General features: G+C 36.0%; 2 protein-coding genes across 3 annotated transcripts; both read right to left on the reverse strand.

Annotated features, from left to right (window-relative positions):
- Nucleotides 1-388: 388 nt before the first annotated feature.
- Nucleotides 389-7990, reverse strand: LOC112052419 (uncharacterized). 2 transcript variants are annotated; one of them, XM_024091480.2, is made up of 2 exons: nucleotides 7724-7990; nucleotides 389-4610 (listed from the first exon to the last, which is right to left on the reverse strand). In XM_024091480.2, exon 2 carries the CDS (start codon nucleotides 4602-4604, stop codon nucleotides 1077-1079), a length of 3528 nt encoding a protein of 1175 aa, XP_023947248.2. In that variant the 5' UTR covers nucleotides 4605-4610; nucleotides 7724-7990; the 3' UTR covers nucleotides 389-1076. The 2 variants fall into 2 exon arrangements, with proteins under 2 accessions (XP_023947248.2, XP_023947249.2); XM_024091481.2 differs by having other exon boundaries at nucleotides 7673-7990.
- Nucleotides 7991-17811: 9821 nt separating this feature from the next.
- LOC112052414 (60S ribosomal protein L10a-like) lies at nucleotides 17812-18728 on the reverse strand. Its single transcript, XM_024091470.2, has one exon. It carries the CDS (start codon nucleotides 18504-18506, stop codon nucleotides 17892-17894), a length of 615 nt encoding a protein of 204 aa, XP_023947238.1. The 5' UTR covers nucleotides 18507-18728; the 3' UTR covers nucleotides 17812-17891.
- Nucleotides 18729-20080: the final 1352 nt, after the last annotated feature.

The following is a 20080-nucleotide window of genomic DNA, read 5'->3' on the forward strand; positions in this document are numbered from 1 at the left end:
TAATAGACGATCGCCAACAAGCGATTTTTTCCAGGCAACCTAAATGTGACGTATGTTATCGATGCGTCTATTTTATGCTCTGTCTACGTAATAAACTCGTCGCCATTTTGTATTATAAAAAGATTTTGGAGATATAGAATTATACTTGTTTTCTGATTATATAATTTGTTTCGGATATTGACATGTTTTAAATAATATTATTTACTGTAAGTCTGAAACTGGATGTAGTTCTGCAAATTAAAACATCATCTTTGCTGATATGTCGCGCACTCACACCTGTGTTTGTAAACATGCGAGACAATATGATTATTATTTATTATAAAAATTAAATTAAAATTGACGAGAAGGATGTGTAAAACAATGAAAATCAATAAAAATGAATACTCACTTTTATTGTAAAACATTTTATTAACAAATTTCGTATTGGATACAGTTTTACACAAAAACAGATAAAAGTGGAACATATTGAAATTCAGTTTAAGTAACAATATACATATAAATATTGTATAAATGGCGTTCTTGAAAAGTTCAATACAATTTAGACACAAACAGTCGTATTTATAAACATGGGTTAAGATTCAAACCTCAATTTTTTTTTAAGTAAACTGAACTTAATGCAGCAGTGATTAGGTCCACTATTATTTGAAGAAAATTGGTTTAAATGGGGTTTAAATCTCTGTACATCTTTATTATTAAAAGCCCGTTATATTTCTGCCACACAACACAATGCATTTAAACGAAAAATTAAAAATGTTACATTAATGGCGTTTACTGAAATCGTTAGAAATGCAAATGTCACCCTAGTAAACTGTGTAAATAATGAAAATAATTTAAATTATAGAATGATTTTTATTTCATTTGCAGCGTTTTATTTAACTTGTCCTCTAATAATATGGTTTATAATTCCCCTAAATATGGACTAAAGCTACATTTTGCAAAAAAAAATGTAATAAAAGAAAAATTATTTATAAGGAGAATTTTAGAATTTTCTTTTGAAATACCTTAAGTAACCTTATAAAAAACAGTGGAAATATTTTGGATACTGCATTTTTTAGAAAAGAAATTTAATAAATAAATTAAAAATAAAAATCCTTCATTCTGGCATGCCAATAACTCGCCTCCTTCGACTGACAGCTGCCTATTTTATTTAACAACTCAAGTTTTAGGACTTTTTCATCGTCCTCAGTAATGAAATTATATTCTGGAATCAATTGTGCCACTAATGCGTATCGTTCAGTCAAATCACTGCTTTCAAGTATATACTTTAATACTGTCATTTTGTAAACTATATCATGTTCTTTATGATTACGAATAATTTCATTTAAAACGTGTGCAAATATAACGTAGACACTGGACGAATGTTTTTCTATATCATCCTTTAGGTATTCTGAACACAAAAATCCAAAGCTAGGCGCTGATTTCATAAGCAGATTATTAAAATTTTCCTTTTCTATAGAATCTGTACATTTTGCAACATTGTAAATGCTTTGAATGTACCCTAACGACAACTTAACGTATGTTATTAGAACATAGTTATCTTTTATTGATAAGCTGCTTTGAAGTTTGTTTAGCAAAGCGTGATACATGGCGACCGGAATCACCATTTTTTTCTGCAAAACTAAGCCTTCAAATTGCGTAGACATTTCAGTTAATATCTCGAATAAGTTTTGTCTCGTATAGTAAGTATTTTTGTATTCCTCGTTCCACATGTCTATAGCTCTGTCTATTAGTGGCTCGAATAATTTTTCATAACGCTCACTTTGTACTGATTCCGATTTTGTACATAACAAATACGTAGCTACTTTGTCATATAAGTCATATCTTCTCTTTGCAAATTTTTTGTCCATATTTTCTAAAAATATTGCTGACATGAAGTCAACGTCTAAAAACTCGATGACTTTAGGCATTTCTTTGTTCATATTTTTTATAAGATTGTCGCAATTTGCTTTGGGTGGTATTTTTTTCAAGAACTCATAGCCCTTCATATAAAATTCTGGTTTGATGGAAAGGGGCACTTTTTCAGTTTGACTTAGAGTTACGTATATTTTTTTATTTTCCTCAAAAGTTAAATCATCTATAAACATGGTCAACATCTCCCACATTTTCAAAATCGCAGTTTCATCAATTTGTCTACAAATACTTTTATAAGTTTCACAGAAGATCGTCTTTCGAATGCTCTTATTTTTATTAGATTTCCAAATAATTGGAAACATTTCTGTAAGTTCTTTATGATTTAGCTTAGCAAAAACAATTCTAATGCCATGTTTTTGTAACGAAACTGGTGAGTTAAGCAGTTTTGGAATATACTTTCTAATTTGATTGCAACTAATGTTATAAAATATTGCGTTCAGTGAAGGTAGCACATATTTTAAATAATCTCCTTTAGCGTATAATAATACAATTTCTAGCGGAGGATGCGGTCTTCCTCGGTGCATACATGTAGCGATGTTCTTACGGATGCTCAGTTCCATATCTTGAACTTGGCTGGAGACAATTTTCGTTTCTTTTGGTGCATACTTTTGTATGAATTCCTGCATGTCTTTCGGCGACAATAATATGCATTGTCCTCTCACAGAAGCCTTGTGAAGCTTACTTTGATTGAAGTTTTGTGTGAAAGTTGCTTTGAATGATTCTGCTAAAGATCTGTTCCAATAAATTCGGAGTTTACTGTGGAATTTGTCAAAGTTTTCTTTAACGTTCTTTTTTGTATTATCATTTATGCGTGAATTTAGTTGTCTCCAATAATTATCCAACAGTTCTGGATTATGTTTAAGAGCATTAATGCAAGTATTTTGGCTGAAACTCAATACAATAGATTCGGGAAAGAAGAGCTTTCTCCAGGATTTTCTAAAATTGTATATTTCTGAAAAATCACGGCTCCAAGAGTTTTCTGTTTTCATAATAGCAAGTTCTGTTACTTTTCGCAGAACCAACGGATATTCTTTAAGATCTTTGTGCCAAATATCCATAACTTTTAAAATGTTTAAAATACCTTCTACAGTGTTATTAAAATCGTCTTCATTCATAACATGGTTTGTAATTTTTGAAAAATAATATTTGTATAAGTAGTTGAATATTTTTTCTCTTTCTTCTGTGTTAAACTTTTTTAGTGACTCTCTATATTCATATTCTATATAAGATTCAAAATCAATTTTATTTTCTATCATTTCAGGGATATTGTTGTCATGGATAAGGTTGTAAAAAAATATAGATTTAACACACGTTTCCACACTATCTTTAGATCTAGTGTAGACTTCCAAGCTGTTAAAAAGATCATTTAATAAACCCCAAGCTTCTTCGTCATATCGATGAGTATCCGTCTTGGTAATCAAGTGATTGACAAACTGAACTTTATACAGAAAAGCTTCGTTGATGTGATTTTCATGGTAATATTTTAATAGTTTAAGTATATTTTCACGATTCTTGTCTGCACATGTAAGTAATACACGTAATATCCATAATCTTTCAGTAGGGTTTGATTCTTTACGAATCAACTGTATCAAATCTGCCATAGCCTTGTTAAATGGTGCGTAAACGTACCAGCTGTATATATTTTTCGACGATGATAATTTTCCTTTTAGAGGTAGATTACAATACTCTACTATATCGTCCCAGGTTTTACTATCAAGCTTTTCATCAGCATAAGATTTTTCTATAAAAAGTTTCTGTACAAAGTCAAATCTTTCCTCAGACGGCAACTGGTTCAAAAAGTATTTAATTTTTTTAAAGGTGAACAATGAGCGTGTTTCTTTATTTTTGATGTGCGTTAATACAAACTCCTTAACCTCGTCTTGTTTTAAATATTTCGCGAAAACTGGAATATTAAGTATGTAATCATATTTTTCAAGATTATTCTTTATTCTTTCTGGATTTTTCTCCATAATAATTTTTGTATATTTCGGGCCTAACATTGGTGCATCACCTGTTTTATCTACCGATTCTATAATATTTAAGAACTTTTCATAATTTTCGTCATGTTTATTTAAAAAAAAAAGTCCTGGTGCTATCACGTGATCTCTATAATAAGTGCTTTTATCATATTGTAATAATAATTCAAGACAAGTGATTGATTTTTCATATAATCTTTTCCATAAGCGTCTTGGTATATCTTCAGCATGATTGCGAATGATTTTTTCAATAAAGGGAATCGAGCAATGTGAAAGCCAGTTAAATGCTTTAATTAAATCTATTTGTTGGTAGTAGTTGAAGAAGTCTTCAACACGTTGTTCGTCTCTTAAATTAAGTCTAATGTGTAGAATGAGTTTGTTAAATGCTTTTGATGTCATCTGTGGATATAGTTGGCTATGCAAGTATGCAGGATTTATGATGTGTGAGTATTTCTCTTCGGTCAATAACCAGGTCGATTTCTTGATAGCTCGAGATACATATAACATGTCATCACATTTGAGTGTTTGAAGAATGAATTCAACATTTCTACTGCTGCACGCTACATCTATTTTAAATAGATTATCCAAATCTGACTCTTCGTGATTTATTGCGGAGATTTCTTGATTTGGATTGTTTTTGATCGCATCGTTTACTAGTTCGTTGTATTTTCTATGCTTTTGTCCCAAGGTCTCGGCTACTCCTAAAAGTGGCGCCATGGTTTCCTGAAATATGCAATTATATTCATACTTTATTTGCAAATAATCAACGTTCATCTATTCAGATCAATGACATCTTATACTAGAGATAGGGCACTAACTAGTGCATCAAAACGAGGCGGACAAACGTGCATTAGATCTTACGTGATCTGAGTTTAAACCGGTGTAAGCCAGGTTGGTTTCTATCTTTAATAAAATTTTTTTTTTAGTATGAAAGGATCATATATTAAAAATAATTTTATATTAGGGGAATTTTATTTAAATGAAATGTAACTATTTTGGCAGAAAAATGTACCTAATGGTTTTAGAAGTCATAAATATATATTCATTTAGTCGCTTATTAGACAACGGAAGGTTTTAAACACATAATAGCTAAATATTGTCTACAATGTCGACCGGTGTGACTGTGTGTTTAGGAAATGTACAATCTACCTACCTATACACAAATATATAATGTAAGTACCCACAAAATTGTGGAGTCGCTAAATTCGGATCACTTTTTGCGGAAAAATACTATATTTTTAACCAACTTCAAAAAGGAGGAGGTTTTCAATTCGGTCGGTATCTTTTTTATGTATGTACACCGATTACTCAAAGACGCCTGGACCGATTTCAAAAATTCTTTTTTTGTTTGAAACAGTATAGTCTCCATTTGGTCCCATTGCCATCATGTCAAAATCTGATGATGGAATCCTGGAGAAATTAATACATCACCGGCTTAGTTATTATGATGTTATTTTTCGCTTTTTAGTTTAGTGGGTACGTTTTTAGGTTTTGAAGTCGGTTGTATTTTTTTATTAAAATTTTTATTCTTAAGAAATGTTAGCAACCCTAGTGTAAGGTGTAACTTCTCCAACTGCTATCTGCAACTGATTGGCGTATCTAGGATTATTTCCTAGGGCGGGTCTGGCCCCCGAAATCAAGTTTATTATTAGTACCATAATAGAATTCCATATCGGTAGCCCAGAATCCTAGGGTGGTCCTCCCTCTTTATACGCCTATGCTACAACTCGACTGTTAGTAAGAATTTCTTGGAAGAAAGGAAGTTCGATATTTTGTAGCACCCATCTAGTGATTGAAGCCACACAGGGTCACTGGACCAAAGGTTTCAAGTTCACATAAACCGAAGTAATTCTTATCCTCGAAATATTTGATATCATACGATTCGATAAACAATATAGGTAGATAGTAGATAATACCTTATTGCCACATCAATATCTATACTAATATTGAGTTGAAGAGTTTGTTTGTTTGAACGCGCTAATCTCTACTGGCACGGAAAACATATGTCTACTGGTCCGATTTGAAAAATTCTTTGAGTGTTAGATAGCCGATTTATCGAGGAAGGCTATATGTTATCTCCGTATTCCTACGGGAACAGGAACCACGTGGGTAAAACCGCGCGGCGTCAGCTAGTCTTTACATAAAATAAAACTGTAACAGGTCAAATTCTGTAGGTACATTGAAGATATTTTGAAAATTTTGGAGAATAGGTATTATACACATAATCGCTACTTAAGCTAAAAATATATTTTTTGTCTGTCTGTTTGTCCGTAATTTTGTTGACCATCACGCTAAAACTACTACTGAATAAATTCAAATGAAACTTAGCGCGATTTGAGATGTGTAGGTAAGTACCTACTACCAAAAATACGTAAAATAATTTAATTCAAGTTTCAAAGTTGTACCCCTAAATAGTTAAAAAGGGGTTTGAAGGTTTTTTAAAATAAGTAATTCGTCATGTTTCGAGTTATAGTTTTGTGAAATGATACATAACACATGCAAAATATAAATAGACGAAACATATAAATAACTGTTATTCATTTATTATTTCTTTTTTTTTTTCTTTACAAGTTAGCCCTTGACTACAATCTCACCCAATGGTAAGTGATGATGCAGTCTAAGATGGAAGCGGGCTAACTTGTTAGGAGGAGGATGAAAATCCACACTCCTTTCGGTTTCTACACGGCATCGTACCGGAACGCTAAAACGCTTGGCGGTACGTCTTTGCCGGTAGGGTGGTAACTAACCACGGCCGAAGCCTCCCACCAGCCAGGCCTAGACCAATTGAGAAAACCTCAATCGGCCCAGCCGGAGATCGAACCCAGGACCTCCGTCTTTTAAATCCACTGCGCATACCACTGCGCCACGGAGGCCGTCAGAGATCCTGTTTGAAGAGATTTCTCCATCAAACAGGATCTTATAACTCTTTAGGAATTAATTATTATTATTTAGTTAATTAGAAATTTAGACAAAATTCCCTTTCATCCATTTTTTTCATTTTAAAGATTTAATTGGATTTATCATTTTAATTTTTATTTTAATATTATTAAATCTTACTAATCATTATCTTTTAGGGGAGGATGTGGTAATTGGGGGAAATAGGGGATGGAAGTTTACATCGATTTCCACGCGGACGAAGTCGCGGGCGTCCGCTAGTGCGTAATTTGATACTTTACTAATTGATAGCAGAAAATGATTCATAGCTTGTGAAATTGAATACTATTGCACAATATTTAAAAAAAATTTGGTAAGTATGAGGCAATAAATAACTTTGGTATGTCTAATTTAATGACATCATGTAGGTACACTGATCATAGAGCATAAAAAATCTATATCTACCTATATTATTATTATACCTAAAGCTAAAGAGTTTGTTTGTTTGAATGCGCTAATCTCAGGCACTACTGGTCCGATTTGAAAAATTCTTTCAGTGTTAGGTAGCCTATTTATCGAGGAAGGCTATAGGCTAGGTATCTTTATATTATCCCCGTATTCCTACGGGAACAGGAACCACGCGGGTGAAACCTCGCGGCGTCAGCTAGTAATATATAAATGCATAAATTCCATAGTTTAGTAGAATTTCATAAGGTATTTTAGTATTTTTTGGTAGGTAAGTAAGTACACGAACGAAAGCAATCATAAATATTGCAATTTCTTAATATTCTATCTTAATTATATTTTAAATTTTCAACACAATCATCCTTTTCTAACTTCTGCTAAAGGTGAAAAATGAGGGGATATCAAGACCTACCTACGTAAATATTCAAGACAAAAATATAACTAACCTGTAGGATACCTGTAGGTATATTGTAGGTACTATGATTTATTATACTCACCTCACTAAGTAGGTTTATTATTACCTCCTACAACACGAACTATCTATTCCAGTATTATACTATTGTATGTACCTACACGCAAAATTGAATTAGGTACTTATGCATATTGCATAGATAAGATAGATACATCACAGATTTACACTCGACACTTATATTATAATACAATGCTCACTATTTTCTATTTTGCTATTTTGGTACGTTTATAGTAGGTAGTCTATACTGTATACTGCGAACTTTGAAGACTCAATGACTCAATGACCAAACCGTATGAACTACGAAGGTCACCATTGGAACGTAATATTTATCATGCCGTCGCACTCACATTGTATTGAATAGAACGAGATAAAATACCAACAGAATCGATTTTTTTGTTTGCTTTTCATTATAGAGCAAGAGCCCACGACAGCCAGACCTTCGTTATTTTATAAAAGTTGAAAGTTTCTCTGTAGATGTCTCCTATACAGGTAAGAACGACCAGCGACTATAAAGTTTGGGTTGTGGTTACCTGGGCAGGTAACAGGTAGTAAAGGTGTATAAAATAGTACTTGAAATTCGTTAAAGTATAAAGCTCAATTTTTTAATATTTCCTTCGGGATAACTTTAAAAATCTCGTCATCCATTGCCGGACACTTATGACAGTTGCTACCCCCTACCAGACACCCCTAAACTTTAATAAATTATAATTATACTTTCGTTATAGTATAAAAGCTAAATTTTATATATGTTACTTGGGGACTTATAAAAAGATGTTACCTCAATAGCCGGACAGTTTTCGTGGTTTTTACATCTTGCCAGACACATCGAAAGTCCACTATAGGTGCGAGTGCGGGGTAACAACTGTTCAAGTAGGTGCGAGTGAGATAGAGCGCTTAGTCGAGTGCGTTCTTTTACTGTGCACCATCTGTTATTTAGTGATATATAGAACTATCATGTGTAGATGCAAACAACTTTTTATAATTGATATTTGTGCAGTTTTTTGTGAAATAAAAGTATAAGTTTAGTGAAAAGTGTTATCATGGGAGATACATTAATTTGTTTCGTTTGTAATAAAAGTGATGGTAAAATAATATTGTTCTCGGAAGAAACATTAAAAAAATGTCAAACTGTTTTGAAAGTCAGAAAAAAAATAACCTTAAATATAAAGACATTATTTTACCTGATGAGTATACAGGAAATGGATATCATCGGGAATGTTATAAAGCATTTACAGGACTTATGAAAAAATATTTAACTTCTGAACCTGAAAAATCTACAAAAAATAGTGAAAAAACAAAATCAGCTAGTGTACCTACAAACAGTAGCTCAACAGCCTAGTCATTGACACCTAAGTTGACCACAGAACCATCTCATTTACAGTCTTCCTCTACAGAAAAGTGATTCGGTTGTTTGGATGCTTACAGGCACTGGAAATAATTTAAGGTATGTGGACCTAACCAAAATACATGCAGAGTTGGGACTGTTAACTTGTCAGAGCTTACCTGGATTTCATGCCATCACAGGTTGTGATTTTAATCCTGCGCTCTTCAGAAAAGGAAAATTAAAACCGTATAAGATATTAAAAAAAGATCCAGAGTACCAGGAAGCTTTCAAGAACTTCGGCAACAACGAATTAATTAAAAATTTAAATCATCAACAAAATATCTTTTATATTATTCAGAGATTTATATGCAATGACTATAATGTCCCTAATGTAATTGATGTTGATGCCGCTAGACTTCAAATATTCATCGACTCGTACACAGTCTCCGATGTAAACGAAGCTTTTGACCGAAAGAAGTTGCGAAATTTTGACGCTAGCAACCTACCACCTTGCAAAAGCGAACTACTGTAGCAATTTCTGCGAGCAAATTATATATATACAATTTGGAATAATGCTCATTTAAAAAATCCAACCACATATCATCCAGAAAATAATGGCTGGGTATTAAAAGATGACAAATACCAGTTCAAATGGTTTGAAGGGGATCAACTGCCGAGTTATGTTAGTGATTCACTCAAAACTCAATCAGGTTTATAATTATTATGACAAATTATGATACATAATTTTTGAATTATTTATAATTGTATAAACTTGCTTAATTTTTGAACTTGCTTATTTTTTTTTTCAGACACTGAAGAAGAAGGTGATGTTGAGGACGATTCTGCCATCGACTGAAGTAGTAGTAATGAAGAAAATGAAAACATCGACGACAATGTTTAAATTAATAAATAAGTTCAATTATCTTTTTTTACTTGTAATTATACTTTTTTTTATATTTTTATGATATTAAACAAACATTTTTTACTTTATACAACATGGCTATGAACGTAATAAAATTATTTTTTATTAGATATCTTAAAAAATAGTAATCGACTAAGCATTCGCGCTCGCACCTATAGTGGGCTTTCGATGTGTCTGGCAAGATGTAAAAACCACGAAAACTGTCCGGCTATTGAGGTAACATCTTTTTATAAGTCCCCAAGTAACATATATAAAATTTAGCTTTTATACTATAACGAAAGTATAATTATAATTTATTAAAGTTTAGGGGTGTCTGGTAGGGGGTAGCAACTGTCATAAGTGTCCGGCAATGGATGACGAGATTTTTAAGTTATCCCGAAGGAAATATTAAAAAATTGAGCTTTATACTTTAACGAATTTCAAGTACTATTTTATACACCTTTACTACCTGTTACCTGCCCAGGTAACCACAACCCAAACTTTATAGTCGCTGGTCGTTCTTACCTGTATAGGAGACATCTACAGAGAAACTTTCAACTTTTATAAAATAACGAAGGTCTGGCTGTCGTGGGCTCTTGGGCTATTATAGGTTACGGACGACACCAACTATTTAAGCACTTTACTCTGATATAAGTTTAATGGAGTTAATAAAAAAAAACCGATTCTTAGATGCTAAATTCTTGTATTTTCTATATATCTATTGTATTCTACCTACTCGTAGGTAATCACAGTATTTTTTCATTTAAGATGTCAACTTTTAGTCTGTAATTTGTCTAACTATATTTAGATCAATACATTTGCATTTCGGGATGCCTCATTAATAATACTGCTCGCTGGTTATACTCAAGAAATACAGAAAGTTAATGTACCTAATAATAATGCTAATACATATTAATAATGCTACAAAAACTCATGTAACAATATTCATAAAAAAATTTCAGGCGCCTTTATAAAATATGACATCAATTCTCCGGATTGCATCAATTGATGCTAACAGAATACGGTCTCTACCAGCAACGAGCTAAAAAATCGTAAAGAAAAACGTTCGTTTAAATAAGCCCAAATAGTTAAGTTATCTCCTTGAGGTATAAATTGTCATTAAATTTAGAAGGATGTATGTAATTGTAATTTAATGTGAAATTTTACATGAGCAGGTTCAATTATTTAAGTTGCTTGTATTTTCCTGATTTTATGTGTTCACAGATAGTGCGAGTGTCAAACTTTGGCTACATCTGTGTGTAGGTAGGTACATAATATGTGGTATAAACGGTCAACCAACAGTGTGAGTTGCACTTGTTTGTTTGTCTGGATAGGGATCTGTATTGTAAATTAGGTATAAGATAGGGCTCAATATGCTACCTTGTGAAACTCCTAGGTTGATGTTACAATAGCCACTACCAGTCATTGACGTATCTAGGATTATTTTTTGGAGGTGAAAGGGGCTCTACTCATTGCTGATTCGATCGCGCAGAGAAACTCCAAACATAGACTTTGAGTCTTCCGATAAGGCTCAAAAGACTTTCGTCTTCAGGCACTGAGGAATTTTAAGTGCAAAGATGTCGCGGAGTTTTCCGAACGCTGCCCAGCCAAGCTGGATTCGGTAATTCACCTCTTTCTCGAATTGGACCTACCTAACTGACTGTGTGTCCTAGGTATATATATTCGTCTACAATTTTGAGCGCAGAGTCCTCAACAATAACTGGGTGGAGCGGTACACGAGCATTAATCATGACCTTCTTCTTGCTCATGTTGGTTTTTTATTCCTACATGTTGAGAAACTCTGCTGAGGTCTTTGAGCATGGTACTAAAATCATCGAGAGTCTCTGCCATAATAACCACATCGTCGGCAAACCGTAGTTGAGTGATGTACTCACCATTGACGTTGATGCCAAATCCGTTCCAGTCCAGAAGTTTAAAGACATCTTCCAATGCGGCGGTAAATAGCTTCGGGGAGATTACATTTCCCTGTCGCACTCCTCGCTGCAATTATACAGTCAATCAATCAAAAATCATTTATTTCAAGTAGGCTCAGTTTACAAGCACTTTTGACACGTCAGTTGACTATTTGTAAAGATTCTACCACCGGTTCGGAAGGCAGCCGGGCTAGCATGGGCAAGGGATAAAATTTTTATCCACCCATTATATCCACTGACTAAGGATATAAATCCACCCGTCATAGCATGGCCACAAGGGAAAGACAAATTAATCCCCGATTGACATTACGCGTGGAGATCTTTTCCTCGACTATGGCATATGGAGTGGATAAAATGATATACTTTGGGACTTTTGACATTTAAACGCGATAAATTTATCCCTGTGAAGTTGATGTGGGGATAAAAATTTACTTAAAAAAACAATTATGTCTCGCATGTTTTGGTCTTTAACAATTGCTTCGCAATATGGGGTAGGGTAGGGGTGGGGTAGGGTGGGGTAGGGGTGGGGGTGGTGTAGGGGTGGGGTAGGGGGGGTGGGGGGTGGGGGAGGGTGGGGGGTAGGGTTGGTGTATGGGGGGGGGGTTAGGGGCGGGGTAGGGTTGGGGTAGGGGTAGGGTAGGGGTGGGGTAGGGTGGGGGTGGGGTAGGGGTGGTGTAGGGGTGGGGTGGGGGGGTTTAGGGTTGGTGTATGGGGGGAGGGGGGAGGGGGAGGGGTGTTAGGGGCGGGGTAGGGGTGGGGTAGGGTTGGGGTAGGGGTGGGGTAGGGTAGGGGTAGGGGTGGGGTAGGGTAGGGGTAGGGTAGGGGTAGGGCAGTGGTAGGGTAGGGGTAGAGGTAAAGAAGGGTAGAGTAGGGATAGAGATCAAGTGCACTTATGTCAAAACGAAGCTTGACCGGGTCCGCTAGTATGATAGATACTATAGATACCTACTACAAACCACCGCAAAAAACAATCACCAAACAAAACAATGCCAAAACAACAGAAAACAGATAAATAATATGCACAAAAAAACCAAATATTATCAAATTTACGTTTATTTCGGACTATTAATATACCTAATGCCAATTTATAAGATATATACAAATGGGTTGACAAGTCTTTCCCTCCGTTTATCCACCGGGGATATTATATCCACCGACGTGCCCATGCGCGGTGAGTGGATAAAACGAGTGTGGGGGATAAACGTTTTATCCTCTCCCCGTGGATAAATTTCTCCCTTGCCCGTGCTAGCCCTGCAGGTTCTGCTGAGAAGATACCGGCAAGAAACTCAACAGTTGCTCTTTTGAAAAAGTCATACAGTATTATAATTTACAATAAAATTGATAACAATTACTGTTTACATTTCTTATAGTTTAATTCCTGTGTGAAGGTGGAAGCTGATCCAACGGCCTCCAAGCATCTTTATCATTATTAACTCATCAATGTTGTAGTACCCTAGACTAAGTAAATGTTTTTTAACACATTGCTTAAAGCTATGCATTGGCAGGTCCATCACAGTCTTGGGGATCTTATTATAGAAGTTCACACCCAAACCTACAAAAGATTTTTTACTCTTTGGAGACGATATGCAGAAATAACTAACTTATGCCCGTGCCTAGTAAGACGTGGGTTTAAATCTCCTTTTCGTTTGTACAAATTAATATTTTGTCTTACATATACTATACTGTTATATATATATTGACAGGCTACTGTTAGTATACCTATTTCTTTAAACTTTTGACAAAGGGACTCGCGTGATTTTAATTGATATATTGCTCGTATTGCTCTTTTTTGAAGTACAAATATAGATTGTATATCGGCAGCCTTGCCCCACAATAAAATACCGTAAGACATTACGCTGTGAAACTAAGAAAGATCCGCTACACGCCTACGTTTATCAAGGGATTGCATTTTATAGTGGTGCAATCTTGTTTTGTAATCTGCTCTGTATTGAGAAGTGGGATCCTTGAAAGCAAGATACCTGGTGAAGGAACGCTGTATACGCTCAATTCTTTCCGTATGTGTTTTATAGTGCGGGTTCCATGCCGAGACTGCATACTCCAGAATACTTCGAATCAAAGCGTAATATAAGTGTAAAATTGAGTCAATTGTTCTGAAATCTTTGGTATTACGTTTAATGAACCCCAACAATTTCCATGCTCTAGCAAGTATTTGGTCGATATGGTCTTTAAATGTATGTTTGGTATCAATCATAATACCGAGATCCCTTATAACTGTGACCTCTTCAATCTGTTGATTTTGTATGAAATATTTAGTCTTCAGTGTATTCTTTTTCTTACGAGTGAATTTAATATGCGCGCATTTTGAAACGTTAAGGATCATTTTGTTACGATCACACCAGTCCTGGATAGAGTTGATGTCACTTTGCAACATATAGCTGTCTTCAATTGTGTTTATTATGCGATAGATCTTAAGGTCGTCGGCGAAAATGGAACATTTACTGTGGCATATATTATCAGTTATATCGTTTATGAACATAGTGAACAAAATAGGCCCTAAATGAGATCCTTGAGGTACTCCTGAAGTGGCAATGAAAGGATCAGAGATATGGCCCTTAATAGTCACCCTTTGTGTCCTATTCGTCAGATATGACCTAAACTACGAGAGCAATGGCTCGTGGATCCCGTAACCACATAGCTTAAGAATTAAAATACTGTGGTCTACCTTATCGAAAGCACTACTGAAATCAGTATATATGGAGTCAATTTGTAATTTTTTATCAACACATTTAGATACATATGATACATAGCCTACCAGATTTGATATCGTTGATCTGTTTCGACAGAATCCGTGTTGTTCAACTGAAATAATATTATTAGAGTAGTTGGTTAATAGGGGGCATATAAGTTTTTCAAAGATTTTCGAGAATGTGTTAAGCATAGAGATGGGTCGATAATTGCGAGTGTTATTTTTGGCTCCTTTTTTAAATATCGGTAAAATATTTGCGGTTTTCCAGATATCAGGAAATGTTGAGGTTTGTAGAGATTTGTTGTAAATAATTTTCAAAGGCCACGTGAGATATTTGTACGTCTTTTTTATAAAAATTGGAGGGATACCATCGGGTCCAGCACTCTTACTATGGTCCAACGATTTAAGCACATTGCTTATATCACGTTCTCGTATAAAAATATTTGATAGACTTTTTTGGGGAAAGAGATCTGGAACATTTGTTGTTGCGCTAAGTGTGGGTGTTGTAAACGTCGAAGAAAACTGTTTCGCGAATAGATTACAAATATCTTTACCACAGGTGGCCGTATCGCTGTCAGGGGTCATGTGAGATGGGATTTCGCTATAAGTAACCTTTCGCTCTTTTATGTACGACCAAAATTTTTTTGGAGCCTTCACGATTGCCTGTTCAGTTCCCTTAATGTAGGTAGAATAGCAAGATCTTGTTACCGAATCGACTCGCCTCTTGGCTAAAGATAATTCAAACTCATCTCTGGAATTGTGATATATTTTAAGTCTACGTCTTATTTTCTCATTTTAATTACATTTGCCAACTTTGTGTTTCCATTTAGTTTTGTGATTGTAAATATACTTTTTTTATATAAACAAATAAAATACTTTGTAAATTGTAGTAAAATAGGAAGTGATCAATAAAATGCGTGTTGTTTATAACTGTCTGAGTTATGAATTTATTATACGTTGGCAAATATTTTTAATCTTCAAAATTTAAAGAATACCTAGACTGTTATGCAGGTGATTTGAATGTTTGAGTTTGAATGAATAAGAAGTCGGTTAATTATTGTTTTTTGTTTAAGTGAAAGCTTTTAGGGCGTTGTGCCCTTTTTTAAACTTGCGTCAGTCAGAACACGTGACTGAGCAACAATTCGTACAAACAACGTGAGCTGGCGCCAGTTTATTTGTTAGCCTTTTGTAAGGAATGGATTTCATCACATTTTTAACGTGACAACGTCTTATAATTCGATGGAGCTGCAAACTCGAAAAAAGATGACGTCATGCGCCGTCCCCTCGCTCTAGGGTTGCCAACTTTTTTTACTAGAAATCTATCTATACTTCTATACTAATATTATAAAGAGGAAAACTTTGTTTGTATGTTTGTTTGTTTGTAATGAATAGGCTCAAAAACTACTGAACCGATGTTAAAAATTCTTTCACCATTCAAAAGCTACATTATCCACAAGTAACATAGGCTAAATTTTATTTATATTTGGGTTTTTTTTGACACAAGGTGTAAAAAATCAATTAGAAAAGTAACTTATTTTGCGTACGCTGCCTAAACTATAAAAGATATAATCATAAATGTTCTAATTAATTGTAGATCTTATAAATATCTACAAAAAAGTCCGCGACACACTATACCTATCTATGTCGAGTGAGGCACAGCAATAATTTTTTTATTTAAAAATTCTATCTAGGGTAGGAGTAGGGTAGGGGTAGGGTAGGGATAGGGTAGGGATAGGGTATGGATAGGGTAGGGATAGGGTAGGTGTACGGTAGGGTAGGGGTAGGGTAGAGGTAGTTGAAAGTTTACATCGAGTTTCACGCGGACGAAGTCGCGGGCGTCCGCTAGTAAAGTATATTTTGGTCCATGAAGATTATTAAACAGTATTTTACGAACATTTTCTTTTGAAAAACGCAATAGTTCCATCAGTATTTTCTTAAGACGTTGTCACGTTCAAGTATCGTCAGTAAACCGATTTTTTTGGAGTTTACTCCTTAGGAGTCGAATTTTCATAAATGACCTCTGACATATTTCTCTGACAACAAACAACTTCCTACTCGTAGTTCCGATGGGAACAAAATTTTATTACAAGGCTTTTTCTGACCACCAGACCCCTAATACAGAACCCATCTAGGTGGAAAGTTCTCATCAATACAAATTTATAAAGTCCAAACACAAGGTAGCTGCTGCGAACCGTCGAGGAGTTCTATTCACTGTCCCTCGTCTTCATCACCAGACCCTTAATACAGTCACAACCTATCTAGGTGAAAAGTTCTCATCAATACAAATTTATAAAGTCCAAAAAACAAGGTAGCTACTGTGGACCGTCGAGGAGTTCTATTCACTGTCCCTCGTCTTCATCACCAGACCCTTAATACAGTCACAACCTATGTAGGTGAAAAGTTCTTATCCATACAAATTAATCAAGCCCAAACAAAAGATAACTGTTGTAAATCGTTAACGAGTTCCATCGTCTGTGTTTCGGCTCCATCATCAGACCAACTCCAGACCTTCATAAAATTGTAGTGGTTTAAAATAGCTTATGGAAACACTAACAAACGCACTAGCTGTCTCTACAATTTTCGAAAGTTTCCCTCAATTTCTCTAGGATTTCATCATCAGATCGTGACATGAAAAAAATGGGACCACCCTGGAATCGACTCTTCAAAACAAAAGAAGAATCGGTCCATAAATGACGGAATTATCGCTGGACATACATAACAAAAAAAACATACATACAGCCGAACGTAGAACCTCCTCCTTTTTGGAAGTCGGTTAATAAAGCTGAAGAGTTTGTTTCTTAGTTTGTATGTGTGTTTGTTTGATTGAACGCGCTAATCTCAGTCAGAATCGTCAGATTGAACTACTGGTTCGGGTTGAACATATGATACATAGTAACAAACATAAAAAAACGCACGCGTTGAACTGAGAACCTCCTCAAAAGTTATAAAGCTGTTAAAAAGCAGACTTGTGAAAAAATTACTGCCCATTATATAAAATATATATATATATTCCGATATTTACTGTATAATTTTGAGAATGTCCTCCGATTTTTTTTTAAATTAGCCAAATTCTATTAGTGACTTTGCCCCGCAGTAGGTACTACCGGTTAACATCTGTTACTAAGAATTTCAATTTCGTACCTAACATACGGCAAAGTTAGTAAATAAGCCTGGTAGTCATAAATGTTGAGATGTGATAAAATATCTCTCTGTAAATGATGTTAGTAATATAATGATTGCAAGAACATTTACAGATAAACTATTTATTTTCTGGATAAATACATATTACAAGTGTATTAGACAATTGTATCGGATCGCACGTTATGGCTAGTACAATCGCTGCGGCGTGCCGGACTGCGCCTGCATCTGCAGCGGGCGCACGTCCCTGCATTCCCTCTTCAGCAGCGCCTGCAGGTTGACCACGGACTCGCACATGCTGCGCGTCAGCTCGTCCGCGTCCATGTCCGAGCGCCCGACCAACAGCGACACGCGCAGCTCCCTCTGCGGCTCGCACTTCACGCCGGCGTTCATCTCCTCGATCTTCTGCGACAGGGACTCCTGGTGGGACAGCGGGCTGGGGAACTTGCCGGCCTTGTTGAGCCCGGGCCCCAGCAGGCGCGGGATCTGCTTGATGATCGACTCGGAAGCGAGGAACGCGTCGTACTTCTTGGCCAGCTTCTTCACGAGCTTACAGCTCTTGTTCAGCTTCTCCAGCGCCTCGACGTCCATGCACGGCACGTCGAGGCCGCGCGCCTCCTCGCAGTGCTGCTGGTCGCCCAGCACGCACACCTTCAAGGGCCGCTTGTCCAGCACGTCGGGGGTTTTCAGCACGATCTGCATCTCCACCTTCTCCGGGTCGCCCCCCGGGTTCCTTTCCCCCGCCTCGCGGACCACCGCGTCGATGGCTTGGGTCAGCCTCTCTTGGGACACAAAGGTCGACATGGCGTTCCCGTCGAGTCTTCTGCCGTTGATGAGATGAGCGCTCCAGTCGGAAGCTGGGGTGAATTTGTCTACAAACAAAGGATGCTGTACATTCGTTACAAAATATTGATTTGTCGAGAGTGCGCGCGCAGTCTCCTGGGCGAGCTCGTCGAGGGAAGCGCCCAGTAACAGGTGGGTCACGTGTAGGCAGCAGGAGGCACACCCACACAACAAGTTGCTGTTATAAATCTCGGAAAATTCCCGAAAGATTTAGGTCATTATATCAAAATTGATAGATATGGTTCGAGAAAGAATCGGCATAAGAAATATCCTCCTCCTTACAAGTAAGGAGCCGCTTTCATCTTAGATTGCATCATCACTTACCATCACGTGAGATTGTAGTCAAGGGCTAACTTGTGAAGAATTAAAAGAAGAAAACCTCGAAATGTAACCTTAGGCAGGCATGTGTTACGTAGACACACAAAGGTCACAGCATCCCGGCGGAAAATATCATACAATTTTCCTTTGCTCGATCGCTATTAATAGACGCCTATTACGACTTGTTTTGCGTGGAATTTGTTTCGACATTGTTCTATGTACCGTTGGTACAATTTGGCATGAATGCTCAAAAAGCTTCTTTAAATGTAGGTACAATCACAGAAAACATATTGGTACAATCAAAAGATGAACGTATTCAGTTTTATAATTACATAATAGAGCCGTGAGAGCCCAGTGGGTATGACCTCTGCCTTCGATTCTGGTAAGCGTAGGTTCGAATCCGGTCCGGGGCATGCACCTCCAACTTTTCAGTTGTGTGCATTTTAAGAAATTAAATATCACGCGTCTCTAACGGTGAAGGAAAACATCGTGAGGAAACCTGCACACCAGAGAATTTTCTTAATTTTCTGCGTGTGTGAAGTCTTTACTCACTTCAGTCACTAATCCACCACGCTGGCCTAATGCGGATTGCATTGGGCCAGCGTGGTGGATTAGTGGCCTAACCCCTCTCAATCTGAGCTCAGCAGTGAGCCGAATATGGGTTGATAATGATGTTGATAATTAGATAATATATTAGTTTTGACTTGTACCGAATCGTAAATCTATGGTTTTAACAGACTTATCTGGAACTAAAGTCAATAAAAACTAAACTTAGTAATAAACAATTCTGAAAACCAGAATTATTGTAATATATTAATAAATTTTAGAATTTAAACTATCGTGAGTGTTATTCATATTAATTGATTATGAAACACGACTAAAACTCACGTGATATTAGTTCGGTGTATGCCCGACTAGTTTCGAACCCATACGGGGCCCTTAGTCATGGGCTGGTTCTTGCATCGCGGTACGATCCAAATTAATAAATATTTAAAAAGCTATTAATTAAGCGTATCATCAACGTGAAAGCTTAAAAAATCGGACGTATAGACTATAGATTAAGATTTTAAAAAAGAAAATCCTTCAAGCAAGCATGCCAACATCTAAGCTCCTCTGATCGATGGGTGCCTATTTTATTAATTAATTTAAGTTTCTGAGCTTTTTCTTCGTCGATGTTATTGTAAGTTACATATTCTGGAATGAAATGAGTCGCTACT

This window comes from Bicyclus anynana, chromosome 24 (genome assembly GCF_947172395.1).
Source record: "Bicyclus anynana chromosome 24, ilBicAnyn1.1, whole genome shotgun sequence".
NCBI lineage: Eukaryota > Metazoa > Arthropoda > Insecta > Lepidoptera > Nymphalidae > Bicyclus > Bicyclus anynana.

Coding starts and splice junctions, on each gene's coding strand:
- LOC112052419 (XM_024091480.2), bottom strand. CDS start 4,604: ATGGCGCCACTTTTAGGAGTAGCCGAGACCTTGGGACAAAAGCATAGA.
- LOC112052414 (XM_024091470.2), bottom strand. CDS start 18,506: ATGTCGACCTTTGTGTCCCAAGAGAGGCTGACCCAAGCCATCGACGCG.